The sequence below is a fragment of the Ranitomeya imitator genome, chromosome 2 (assembly GCF_032444005.1).
Source record: "Ranitomeya imitator isolate aRanImi1 chromosome 2, aRanImi1.pri, whole genome shotgun sequence".
NCBI lineage: Eukaryota > Metazoa > Chordata > Amphibia > Anura > Dendrobatidae > Ranitomeya > Ranitomeya imitator.
Genome location: NC_091283.1, coordinates 478,796,112 through 478,810,653, shown reverse-complemented (window position 1 = coordinate 478,810,653; position 14,542 = coordinate 478,796,112). Strand labels below are relative to the sequence as shown.

At 41.3% G+C, this 14,542-nt stretch overlaps 1 protein-coding gene across 1 annotated transcript in view; it reads right to left on the bottom strand.

The window, feature by feature from the left end:
* SCN4A (sodium voltage-gated channel alpha subunit 4) overlaps positions 1-14,311 on the bottom strand; it is a 119,854-nt gene extending 105,543 nt beyond the window's left edge. The window contains exons 1-4 of the mRNA XM_069751324.1: positions 14,054-14,311; positions 10,970-11,088; positions 6,068-6,157; positions 3,679-3,807 (exon numbers count right to left, since the gene is read on the bottom strand). Of these exons, the coding sequence (XP_069607425.1) occupies positions 3,679-3,807; positions 6,068-6,157; positions 10,970-11,088; positions 14,054-14,311 (596 nt within the window). The remainder of the gene's footprint in view (positions 1-3,678; positions 3,808-6,067; positions 6,158-10,969; positions 11,089-14,053) is intronic.
* Positions 14,312-14,542: the final 231 nt, after the last annotated feature.

Sequence of the window (14,542 nt, the reverse complement as noted above, 5' to 3'; positions counted from 1 at the left end):
CCGTGCCTCCTGGGTGTAGGTGCGGACAGGTAACCTGCAAATAGCTGTCCTGCCGGTCTCTGAAATAAGGCGTAGAGGTCCTTACTCCCTTGGTGTTCCGGCTACCGGGATTTTGCGCCTCAGAAAGAGGCAGCCTGAGCGGGGCTGGTCCCCTTCTGGTATGCTCTTCTTTGCTTCGACTTCCTTCACGCTCGCTGCAATACAATTCTGCCTTTCAATGTCTCATTCTGGGAGCTGCAGCTCTGAGGGCATGCACAGCTCCTTGGACCCTCTGTCCTCCTCAGACTACTGTCTGGAACTTCCTAACAGAACTCCTGACTGGAGCTCTGTCAGGAACTGACTCCTGTCTGGAACTGACTACCTTTCTCTACAGACTACCAGTTACATATACAGTCATGGCCAAAAGTATTGACACCCCTGCAATTCTGTCAGATAATATTCATTTTCTTCCTGAAATTGATTGCAATCACAAATTCTTTGGTATTATTATCTTCATTTAATTTGTCTTAAATAAAAAAACACAAAAGAGAATGAAGCAAAAAGCAAAACATTGGCCCATTTTTGGAGTTTTGTGTGAAATGATCAGACAAAAGTATTGGCACCCTCAGCCTAATACTTGGTTGCACAACCTTTAGCCAAAACAACTGCGACCAACCGCATCCGGTAACCATCAATGAGTTTCTTACAATGCTCTTCTGGAATTTTAGACCATTCTTCTTTGGCAAACCGCTCCAGGTCCCTGATATTTGAAGGGTGCCTTCTCCAAACTGCCATTTTTAGATCTCTCCACAAATGATCTATGGTATTCAGGTCTGGACTCATTGCTGGCCACCTTAGAAGTCTCCAGTGCGTTCTCTCAAACCATTTTCTAGTGCTTTTTGATGTGTGTTTTTGGTCATTGTCCTGCTGGAAGACCCATGACCTCTGAGGGAGACCCAGCTTTCTCACACTGTGCCCAACATTATGCTGCAAAATTTGTTGGTAGTCTTCAGACTTCATAATGCCATGCACACGGTCAAGCAGTCCAGTGCCAGAGGCAGCAAAGCAACCCCAAAACATCAGGGAACCTCTGCCATGTTTGACTGTAGGGACCGTGTTCTTTTCTTTGAATGCCTCTTTTTTTCTCCTGTAAACTCTATGTTGAGGCCTTTGCCCAAAAAGCTCTACTTTTGTCTCATCTGACCAGAGAACAATCTTCCAAAACGTTTTAAGCTTTTTCAGGTAAGTTTTGGCAAACTCCAGCCTGGCTTTTTTATGTCTCGGGGGGTCTTCCTGGGTCTCCTACCATATAGTCCCTTTTCATTCAGATGCCGACGGATAGTATGGGTTGACACTGTTGTACCCTCGGACTGCAGGGCAGCTTGAACTTGTTTGGATGTTAGTCGAGGTTCTTTATCCAACATCCGCACAATCTTGAGTTGAAATCTCTTGTCAATTTTTCTTTTCCGTCCACATCTAGGGAGGTTAGCCACAGTGCCATGGGCTTTAAACTTCTTGATGGCACTGCGCACGGTAGACACAGGAACATTCAGGTCTTTGGAGATGGACTTGTAGCCTTGAGATTGCTCATGCTTCCTCACAATTTGGTTTCTCAAGTCCTCAGACAGTTCTTTGTTCTTCTTTCTTTTCTCCATGCTCAATGTGGTACACACAAGGACACAGGACAGAGGTTGAGTCAACTTTAATCCATGTCAACTGGCTGCAAGAGTGATTTAGTTATTGCCAACACCTGTTAGGTGCCACAGGTAAGTTACAGGTGCTGTTAATTACACAAATTACAGAAGCATCACATGATTTTTCGAACAGTGCCAATACTTTTGTCCACCCCTTTTTTATGTTTGGTGTGGAATTATATCCAATTTGGCTTTAGGACAATTCTTTTTGTGTTTTTTCATTTAATACAAATTAAATGAAGATAATAATACCAAATAATTTGTGTTTGCAATCATTTTCAGGAAGAAAATGAGTATTATGTGACCGAATTGCAGGGGTGTTAATACTTTTGGCCATGACTGTATGTGGGGAGTGTCCTAATAAATAGGAGCAGAAGCTCCCCCTGGTGGCCTGGAGTGTGAAATGTGTTGAATGCTTGTGATGCCTAGATGCAGTTATCCTTCTTTGCCTCCAAACGTAGCATCACTCTCCCCAAGAGGAAAGCAATACCACTGCGACGACCAGGACCCTGGGGCGCCGCATATGCAAGGGACTACTTAATTTAATCTAAAGTCCTTAATTCCTTATTATACTCCTGAAAACCTTAAGAAAATATTTGCCTCTTCATGTGATCGCAAGGCTGAGAAAATATCCTTTCATACATTCAGTTTGGTCATCCCCTAAAGTGCTTCCTTTCTGGTCGAATATGCTTCCTGTTTATGCACAAGCAATTTTGGTACCCTGCCTCTCAATTCTGCTTATTGGGAGTTATAAATTACCTTACTACTGGGTCCTATGAAAAGGATTTTTTTTTGTGCTAGAAAGGTCATTGTCATGGCATGGAAATATGCAAAGTCCCTTTCTGGGTCTCACTTGATCTGTCTAGTGGATAAATATATTCCAATGTACAAACTATATATTAATCGAAAATGCTCCTAAAAATTAGAAAAACTAAGGGGGAAACGGTTGGAGGTGATAGAAACAGTTATGTAAATGTTCTGACTAGTCACATGGCCTGCGGGTTCTTCGCATATCCATGATATTGTCTCACAGATGGTGATGGATGAGGAAATATAACTCGGATGGATCTCTATGAAGTTATATGAATGGTCCGAGTGCATGGTTGTCTGCGTCATTAGTGCTCGGGATTGCTTAAGTTCTGTACATATGCCTTCAATTCCTACAAGTGATACTATCAAAAATACTATCTTCCTAGATAATTTTCTTAAAGAGGTTGTCCGGAACTTTAACATTGATGGCCTATCCTTAGGATAGGTCATCAATGTCTGATCAGTGGGGTGCAACAACGGGTAACCCAGCCTATCAGCTCTTCCCGGTGTCGATGGCAGCTGGTACTGCTCAGTTATTAAGATGCACAGCTCCAACAACTGTACAGTGGCTGTAGCTGGATATTGAATATCTACCCTTATTTAAATCAGTAGGGGGTAAATGTGCAGTATTCAGCCGCTGTCACTTTTCCGTCGACGGAGCTGTGTGATACAGCTCCGTAACTGAGCAGATCCAACCTCCGACGTCACTGGCAACAGCTGTTTGGCAGGGTGCAGGGTGTTGCACGTCATGCCCACCAATCAGACACCGATGACCTATCCTAAGGATAGCCTATTAATGTTAAAGTCCAGGATACCCCCTTTAAATAATTTAATAGTTTATAACTAGCTTATACTATAAGATTGAAAATTATTCTCAAACTCTTTGAGATCTGATAATGATTGATTTTATTGATATGTAAAAAATTCTAAACTAAAATTTTTAAATAAAAAAATATTGTAAGTATGATAGCAACCTTTGCTTACATACATCTCTTTAAGTATTATCAGTCTTTGTGTTTAGTTATTATAATACCAAAATGATATTAAAAAACAGTATATTGGATGCAAAAACAACAATATTAATACCGTAGATTAAAATATTAACAGAGGGTGATTAGGTTTTTGAAAATTAGCCAAGCAGTAAAATGATGGGTAAGCAAGTTAGTGACCACAACAGCGTCTACCTTCCACTTACGCCATTACAATGACACAGAAATCCAGCCAGTTCCATGGATCCCTGAGGAATGTAAAATTGTCGATGCAAAATCCTCGGGCAAAGATCTTTATCAAAGACTCAAAAGTGTAAATGCCTGTGAACATGTACCTAGAATGACACAGATAAAGAAAATAGGTTTCCCATTAATTACTGTACACATTAGTCAGACATCCTACAGTAGACTCAGTTCACATGTCCACGTTGCTAATTCGTAAGTGGTTTTGACATTGCTGTGTACTATGCTCAATTTAAGGAGCGCTTTTGGGACACTTTTTCAGGAGGATTCTAGCAGATGTTGTGTGCACATATTCTTACGTGCAGTTCTTTTTCTTCTGTTTTAAAAAGAAAAAAAAAAGGAACACAGACAATCACAATAAAAATCAATGTGTCTGCTTCCATGCGAAACCGGATCCCATTTCCATTTGTCTATATGAACAGAGCCTTAGAAAAACAGTTGTCAATGTACAAAGAGTCCCCAATGCATGAGATGCAATTACTTCCTCTAAATGCTTATTCATCTTATCAATACCGGTCTTAGGTTATATGGTTCCCCATGAAGACCAAACCATTGACACCCTGAATCAGTGCCTGATTATTATTATTACCATATAGTACCCAAACAGCATTGTATAGGATGCTCACCCTATACAGGCACCATTTGTTGCAATACACAAATAAAAGTTTGGGGTACAAAACCCGAGTTCCTTAGTCATTAGGCTGAATGGGACCCTCTTCAGAAGTGACGTTATACAGTGCAGACCAAAAGTTTGGACACACCTTCGCATTTGAAGATTTTTCTGTATTTTCATGGCTATGAAAATTGTACATTCACACTGAAGGCATCAAAACTATGAATTAACACATGTGAAATTATATACTTAAAGGGAACCCGTCACCCCGTTTTTTCAAGATGAGATAAAAATAGCGTTAAATAGGGGCAGAGATGTGCTTTACATTAGTGTATTTTGTGAGCCTTTATTCCCCACCTATGCTGCCGAAATACCTTTGTAAAGTCGCCGTTTTGGGCAGTCACTCACGCTGGACTGGTCATATGGGCGTGGTGACATCGCTGTTTCTCCCCCAGATCTTGCTCATCTTTCCGTTGGTGGCGTAGTGGTTTGCGCATGCCCAACAGGCGAATCCACTGCGCAGCTGAAGGAAAAGAGCGCGATCTGCGCTATTCAGCCATTTATCGGTGGGCGCGGCCATCTTTGTGAGGCCGCGCGTGCGCAGATGGTACTGCTCAGCTTCCCGGGGCTTCAGGAAAATGGCCGCGGGATGCCACGTGTGTGCAGATGGAGATCGCGGCGGCCATTTTCCTGAAGCCGAGATGCGAACTACGGATAAACGGCTGAATAGCGCAGATCGCGCTCTTTTCCTTCAGCTGCGCTGTGGATTCGCCTGTTGGGCATGCGCAAACCACTACGCCACCAACGGAAAGATGAGCAAGATCATCAAAACGACGCATGCGGCACATCCGCATACAGCCGCACGACCTGCGTACCTAATGTTAAATATAGGTACGCAGGCCACATGCGGGCTGCATGCAGATGTAGGCGGAGCTAGCAGCGGAGGTGCGGCCGAGGGCGGGGCTTCACGGAGGAAGTCCGCAGCCCGCCGCACATCAGGGAAACACTAGTGTGAAACTACCCTTAGCTGCTTTTTTCTTGCCATAATACAAATTCTAACAGTCTATTCAGTAGGACTATCAGCTGTGTATCCACCAGACTTCTGCTCAACACAACTGATGGGCCCAACCCCATTTATAAGGCAAGAAATCCCACTTATTAAACCTGACAGGGCACACCTGTGAAGTGAAAACCATTTCCGGTGACTACCTCTTGAAGCTCATCAAGAGAATGCCAAGAGTGTGCAAAGCAGTCATCAAAGCAAAAGGTGGCTACTTTGAAGAACCTAGAATATAAGACATAATTTCAGTTGTTTCACACTTTGTTAAGTATATAATTCCACGTGATAAAATAGTCATGAAAATACTGAAAAATATTTAAATGAGAAGGTGTGTCCAAACTTTTGGTCTGCACTGTATATCCTTTTTTTTACCACCCTTGTTATATAACAGTTACAGGAATATTTCTATCTCAAAAAGCAATGACATAGGAGGCACATTAGAAGGTTGGTCAATTACACCAAAATTGGTGTGTTTGGACAAGTGCAAGGAAAAGTAGGGGACGTAGTGCTGAATCAGCATTATGGTTCATGTATTCTCGGATGCAGTGGGGTGCCGCAGGTTCAAACCCTACTACTTAAAAAGTAATGGTGTATCCTGATGATAAGTCCTCGCTTCATAAGATGGAAATGGACCATTAGGGTTGACTGAATGTAGTCATAGCAGATAAATGTCACTTACTCCACATTTTTGGCCCAAGGTGGCGGGTCATTCATGGTCATGAAAACACAGTTTGCTAAAATTGTTATCATTATAAAAAAACTGAAAACTGTGATGATGAGTTAAGGAAAAATAAACCAATAAATAGTGCAATTTGTCTTGCTAAAACATGGACAATGCCTTCAGCACCATACAGATCCTATACTGGTCTTGTCCATGGGCTGTACCTGGTATTGGAGCTCAGACCCATACAAATAAATCTGCAATACCTGACAGGCAATAGTACAGCTATTTCTGGTAAAAAAAAAAAAAAAGGCAGTAGCATGCAACATCAGACAAAACTTAAAATGCCTGACTCCTCGAAACTATATAACTAGGGATGATCGAACTCGACTGGGAAAGTTACTGAACTCCAAACACGGACATTTTACTATATGTCCAGTTTCCTGCTCGGTTTGCCAGTAAAATAAAGCTAGTTGAAACACTGCAGCGCAGCCAATCAATATGCTTTTAGGCTGTGGACACTAACGGAGCCATTACAGCTATGCAAAGTATTGGCATAGCACTGATTAATGGTTGCACCACGTGACCCAGCCTGTCTAAAGGCCTTATCAAGAGTGCCGCAGCTATACTCCTATTATTAGTGTAGGAATATGACACAGTTGGAGTGAGGGACATAATTTGACTGTGCACTCTGCAAAAAAACACTGTATGTACTCTGCAACCCATATCTGTGGTAGTACTGTGCTAGAACTGTTTCTCTAAGCCACTGCGTGTACTCTGCACCCCCCTGCCTGTGGGAGTACTGTTCTTTTAAGCCGCTGTGTGTACTCTGTACGTCCGCGCCGGTGAAAGTACTGTTCCTTTAAGCTGCATGTGGGAATAGTGTTCCTTTAACCCCTTCAAGTCGCGGCCCTTTTTCATTTTTGCGTTTTCGTTTTTCACTTCCCTCCTTCCCAGAGACATAACTTTTTTATTTTTCCGTCAATATGGTCACGTGAGGGCTTATTTTTTGCAGGACAAGTTGTACTTTTGAATGACACCATTGGTTTTACCATGTCTTTTACTAGAAAACGGGAAAAAAATTCCAAGTGCGGTGAAATTGCAAAAACAGTGCAATCCCACACTTGTTTTTTGTTTGGCTTTTTTGCTAGGTTCACTAAATGCTAAAACTAACCTGCCATTATGATTCTCTAGGTCATTACGAGTTCATAGACACCTAACATGACTAGGTTATTTTTTATCCAAGTGGTGAAAAAAAATTCCAAACTTTGCTTAAAAAAAAAAAAAAAAAAAAAAAAAAAAAAGTGCCATTTTCCGATACCCGTAGCGTCTCCATTTTTCGTGATCTGGGGTCGGGTAAGGGCTTATTTTTTGCGTGCCGACCTGATGTTTTTAATGATACCATTTTTGCACAGATACGTTCTTTTGATCGCCCGTTATTGCATTTCAATGCAATGTCGTGGCGACCAAAAAAACGTAATTCTGGCGTTTCGGATTTTTTTCTCGCTATGCCGTTTAGCGATCAGGTTAATGCTTTTTTTATTTGATAGATCGGGCGATTCTGAACGCGGCGATACCAAATATGTGTATGTTTGATTTTTTTTAAATTGTTTTATTTAGGATGGGGCGAAAGGGGGGTGATTTAAACTTTTATATTTTTTATATTTTTTCATATTTTTAAAAACATTTTTTTTTTACTTGTGCCATGCTTCAATAGCCTCCATGGGAGGCTAGAAGCTGGCATAGCCTGATCGGTTCTGCTACATAGCAGCGATCATCAGATCGCTGCTTTGTAGCTGAAATGCAGGTGTGCTGTGAGCGCCGACCACAGGGGGGCGCTCACAGCAGGCCTGCATCAGTAACCATAGAGGTCTCAAGGACCTCTATGGTTACCTTCCTGATGCATCGCCGACCCCCGATCATGTGACGGGGTCGGCGATGACGTCATTTCCGGCCGCCCGGCCGGAAGCGATAGTTAAATGCCGCTGTCTGTGTTTGACAGCGGCATTTAACAGGTTAATAGCGGCGGGTGAATAGCGATTTCACCCGCCGCTATTGCGCGCACATGTCAGCTGTACAAAACAGCTGACATGTCGCGACTTTCATGTGGGCTCACCGCCGGAGCCCACATCAAAGGGGGTGACACGGCATGCGCCGTACTAGTACGGCGCATGTCGTGAAGGGGTTAAGCCACTGTGTGTTTTCTAGTAGTCTGAGAAATAAATAATTGGCATCAGTAGTCTCATTGCCAGTAGTAGGCCAAAGAAATAATTTTTCAGGCTGTGTGTTTTATATTCTGTGTTGCCCAGCGACAGGCCCAAAACATCAATGCTCTAGAGGAGATCTGCATGGAGGAACGGGCCAACATACCACCAACAGTGTGTGCCAACCTTGTGAAGACTTACAGAAAACGTTTGACCTCTGTCATTGCTGAGAAGGATATATAACAAAATATTGAGATGAACTTTTGTTAATGACCAAATACTTATTTTCCACCATAATTTGCAAAATAAATCTTGCCAAATCAGACAAGGATTTGTTTTCTAATTTTGACTCTCATAGTTGTGATCTACCTATGATGTCAATTACAGGCCTCTCTCATCTTTTTAAGTGGGAGAACTTGCACAATTGGTGGCTGACTAAATACTTTTTTCCCCACTGTAGGTACATCAGAGGCCCTCCAAACGCAACATGATGTTCATTCTCAATTACAGCCAATTTTGCGTTCAAAAAGTCAATTGGTGCTCCTTCTCTTCTGTGCCCTGCTGTGCGCCCAAACAGTAGTTATCTCCCACATATGGGGTATCGGCGTACTCAGGAGAAATTGCACAACTAATTTTGGGATTCATTTTCTCCTGCTACCCTTTTGAAAGTACAAAATTGGGAGCTAAAGTAAAATTTGTGTGAAAAAAGCAAAATGTTCAATTTTTCCTTCCACATTTCATTAATTCCTGTGAAGCACCTGAAGGATTATTAAGCTTCTTGAATGTGGTTTGAAGGTTCAGTCTTTAGAATGGTGTCACTTTTGGGTATTTTATTTCATATAGCCCCCAAAGTCACTTCAAATGTGATGTGGGCCCTAAAAAAATGGTTTTGTTGGAACAATGAGACATTTTCTTTGAACCCTTCTAACTTCCTAACAAACAAAAGAAATGTTTAAAAAATGATGCAAATGTAAGGTAAACATGTGGGGAATGTTATTTATTAACAATTTTATGTGATATAATTATCTGATTTAAATGCATAAAAAATTAAAGTGTGAAAAAAATTTGAGCATGAATATTTTAAAGTTTGAATACTTAAATTACAACTGTCAAAAAGGATATATAAAAATCTGAATATTCAGAATGTATGTAGCAAAGCTGATACCATATGAATATCCAACAGGTGTGAGATGCTTGGTCTATTCCTATTGGATACGGTCTTCTTTTACGCAGATAAAACACATTTATATATGGAAACATGCCTTGTGGGTGAATGTTAGCAGGAAGCTGAAGAGGGGGAGAAAGATAACAAGAGAGTGCTACCTAAGCGCTACCGAAGCGCAATAAAAAACTTTAAAATGACAAGGGTGATGCGTTTGTATATGCTCACCTGTAGGGGTTGTGCAGACTAGGCACAACTCTATGAAGGGTTTTATTATGCATTGGATTCCAACTTAGTGGCTTGCTGCCGATCCGAATAGGGTGGAGAAGTGTTAGTCCTGTTCCATTCACTGCTCCAAATGAAAATATAGTGGAAAAAGCTTTTCCGGAGGCGCTTCCTTATAGTAGATGGAATCCCAAAAAGACCTTGATTATGGAGCAACCTCCAGTTGGAGTTCCAGAGTAGCAATATTACACTTGCGTGTTTCTAATGAAATTTATTCTAAAATGCACTAACAGCATAAAAAAATTTTAAAAAACCTTTTAAAAACTATTTTAACTTTTTTTATGTTGTTAATGCATGAGCAGAGCACTTAAAAAATATTTTTAGAATAAATTTAATTGTAAACACGCAAGTGTAATTTTGTTACTCTGGAACACCACCTGGAGGTTGCTCCATAATCAAGGTCTTTTGGGGATTCCAGCTACTAGAGTGAAGCGCCTCCGAAAAAGCTTTTTCCGCTCTGTGGGTGAAGCTTGTTATCAGCTTCTGTATGTAAAGTGTGAAAAAATATTCTGTGTGTGAAATTTGGTATCAGCTTCTGTGGGTGAAATATGGAAACATGCTCTGTGGGTGAAATTTGGTATCAGCTTCTGTGGGTGAAATATGGAAACATGCTCTGTGGGTGAAATTTGGTATCAGCTTCTGTGGGTGAAATATGGAAACATGCTCTGTGGGTGAAATTTGGTATCAGCTTCTGTGGGTGAAATATGGAAACATGCTCTGTGGGTGAAATTTGGTATCAGCTTCTGTGGGTGAAATATGGAAACATGCTCTGTGGGTGAAATTTGGTATCAGCTTCTGTGGGATAATGCGTAAACATGCACTGTGGCTGAAATTTGTTATCAGCTTTATGGGGGAAATGTGTAAATATGCTTTGTGGCTGAAATTTGTTCAGTCTCAGTCTCTATGAGGGCACTGTTAACATTTTTATGTTATGCATTTACTTCCGATTTTACCATGACTGCTATGGTGATAAACCCCTTTAAGTCATTTTCCTATCCACATTTGTTTGCAGGGTAATTGTCCTGCTCTTACCCCTATTTTGCTTCCTTTTGCAGTCCACTAGCCCTTACTCTGACCATTTTACAGCACTGACGTTTGGGTCCCCTTTGACTTGAATGGGGTTTGGAGTCTAGGGTCAAGTTCATTTTTAAAAGTCAGCCCGAACCCTGTGAACCCGAACATCCATGGGTTCGCTCATCAATATAAATAACTGTAAGATTAAACATTAGTAACATAATAAGCCACCACCATTTATTTCATAAAGGATATGAGTGGATCAGCACTTTTATAGATCCTCTTCTTAATAGACTGAAGGGGTCCAGTAGGTACAACGCTTTGGTGGCAGTGAACCGAAATACTGCTTTGCTCTTATTCAAGACAATGAATGTCTGTGGGAAGATACAACAGGATTAGACACCAAAAATGAAATGTTTGGAAATTAAAGCATTTTCCTGTAGTGACAAAAGGCATCATACAAGTTCTTTAAACAAAGTTATATTCACTTGTGTTCCTCCATGAAAACATGCTCACAATAAGGAGTAAACAGAGGTGAAGATAACCCATTAGTATAGGGTGCAACTTTCATACATGTCCTGTCTCGCCTCATCATTGGATTTATGGGCAGCCCATGAGCTGTCAGTCTGTAGGAGAACATGTTCTCGTGGTCTTCTCCAGTGACTGCATTTATAGTGCCACACTTTGTTATACTCTCTCTATAATCACTGTAGGGTGGCAGAAACCCAAATGGTTTGGATTTGAAAATTTCTGGTAGGATTTGGAAATGACTGCAAAAAAGATAATGGTACAATGTGCCCACCATAAAACATCCCAAGAGCTCATATACCAGAAGAATGACAGAAGCAAATAATCTGCAAATGGCATTGTCTATGCAGATGGGCAGTGTTGAGAGAATCCTGTCGTTGACTAGTCAACAAAGCCTTTTAGATTTAGATTTCCTCATCTAAATCCACAGGACTTGGAAACCCAATTTCTTAAAAAAGGTCCTGTTACTTGCCATGTGTATTTTTTAACCTGGCGTAAAAGCCATTTTTTTTCCAGAATCAGGCACTGTTTTTATTTTGTTCCTGTGATTCTCCATAACAGATACGGCCCCTCTTCTTTGTATCTAAAGTTAGTATTTTTAGCCAAATGATTGTGATCCACAATTCTTCCCTATGGGTATGTTTCCACGGTCAGAATTGGCAGCGCTTTGGAAGCAGCTCCGCCCAAAGCTCTGCCGGCTTTTGTATGCGCGCTGATTCCATATGTGTTCATTGAACCATGCGGAATCACTGCGTCCTATACATTGGACTGTGATATTTATTTTGCGGAGACCGAGCGTCTCTGCAAGATAAATTGACATGCTGCGATCTAGAAAGACGCACTGCATTTGTGTATACGCAGGGAAGCCGGAGGCGTCTCTGCACGCATAGTGGAGATGGGATTTCATGAAATCCCCTCCACTATGCTGAAACATCTGGCCGCTACAGATTGGACACTGTGGCTGTACGCAGCATCCAAACCGCAGCGTTTACTGACCATGGAAACATACCCTTAGGGTATCTGCACACGTTGCGGAAAGGTGTGTGGATTTTTCCGCACCGATTTTGTTAAATCCGCAGGAAATCCGTACTATGGATTTACAGTGGAATTACCGTATTTTTTTGTGCGGATTCCACCTGCTGTTTTACACCTGCGGATTCCTACTGAGGAGCAGGTGTAAACCGCTGCGGAATCCGCACAAAGAATTGACATGCTGCGGAATAAACAACGGAGCGTTTCCGCGCGATTTTTCGCAGCATGTGCACTGCAGATTTTGTTTTCCATAGGTTTACATGGTACTGTAAACTCATGGAAAACTGCTGGGAATCCGCAGTGGCCAATCTGCTGCAGATCCACAGCAAAATCCGCAACGTGTGCACATACCCTAAGGGAGTCTTCTTGATGACCACACCCATTTGACTAAGACTATATTTATAAAAAGGGAACAGAATGAAACAAAAAAACAAACAATGTCAGATTCCATAAAACAGAATAGTTTACACCAGGTAAAAAACTTACAGTTTTATGGCAATTGATAAATCCTCTTTAAAAGGAATCTATCAGCAGGTTTTTGCTACCTCATCTGAGAGTAGCATGATTTAGGGACAGAGACCCTGTTCCCAGTGATGTATCTCTTAGCTTGCTGGGTGCAGCAGTTGTAACTCAATCAGACTTCTTAGATGTAGTATTAAGCAGAGCTGAGAAAGCTGCCCCCAGCCAACACCACAGCTTTCTGTGTGCATAGTCTATTGATAGTGAGCTGCTTATCACAAGAGGGGGCGGAGTTGGACAGGGCTCACAGGTCAGCTAGTCACAGCAATTGTTCTGCCTATTTATGAGCAGCAAAGGTAAATATTGATAGCGTAGTAGCAGTTACGACCCTTAGAGGTCATTAGTTACCCATTTATCCCATTTTTTGTATACATGAGTATTTCTCCATTAAAAGAGCAGTGTGTTCTGGTTAGATCCGCCCCCTTAGCTTCCGGAGGAAAACAAGATATGCAGACATCTTTCTCAGGCTTTCTTAGTGATGCACACGTGTTCCTGGCTTTCACTCCCTACAATTACTCCTCCTGTCCAGCGGATCCCGGTGAGAGTTGTAATGCAGTCATGTGTGTGTTAAAATCTGTATATGTGAGCCTTATGCAGCCTCCGTATTGGATATTGTGAAGTGAGGCATATTGTGGTCTGTATCCTCCAATTTAGTGATAATGCTCTTTGCTCTGCATATAGATAGGTGCATTTCTGTATGGAGTAGGGCAGTGCTAGTAGCATTTCTGTATTATGCACCCTGTATCAATCTTTACTGTAATATCCCAGTTACTGATGTAATTGCACCCTGTATCATGCTGTTGCTGTGACGTGCTGTTTATTCTTTGCAGTTTTTACCCAGTATTGTCCACCAATATCATCCACTATTATCGTTCACCATTATCGTTTACATCATCATCTCAATAAATATAGACTTAAGAATCCTAACAGTTTGTTTACTGGGAAGTGGATGAGGGTTTAGCTGTATGCTGGAATCCAAACAGCATCATACCTGGGGGAAGGCAGAACAGCAATAATAATGTTCTATTGATAAAAACTTCACTGTATGTAAACAACAGCACACAGCTCTATATGTGGCACATTGTTGAAATCTGTGTTTTAACCCCCTCTTCATGCTATCCTCAGAGTACATAGGACAAACCTGCTGACAGATTCCTTTTAAAGAAAAAATATATAAATGATGGATACAACTGAAACAACAAGTACTCCATCGATCTCCACAGAATCAATCCAAATAGTCTCAGAAGATCCACTTGTTACCTTTTGGTTACTGTAAAAAGAATCCAGATCTTCGAGGGCAACACCAATAAGTTCCGGTGGTGGATCACCATAAATAAGTGGTAAACTCTTCCCAGCCTCCAGGCCTTTGTTGGGTTTTCGTACCACTTCATCAAGAACCTCAATCTGTTTGGCTTTTCGAAGTGCTTCCTCTTCTATTGTCTTTTCTATTTTTGCAATGGTTTCTTTGGTAAATCGCCGCAGGCTGTCAGGGCCAGGAGGGAGAATTTTGCCGGCCATATTGTCATTCTGTATTTAGGCGACGTGTTATGGTGTGTCTGAAACCTATAATATACATAATAATTAATATATCAGAAAAGTCACAACAAATAGCAAGCAAGATATAGTGAAATAACGTAAGGTAATTACAATCTTGCAAAAAAATAATGAACAACATTCATTCTCAATACAAGCAATGAACGGAAAGGAAAATACTTTTTTTTTTTTTTTAAATAGACTAGGGTCTCATTG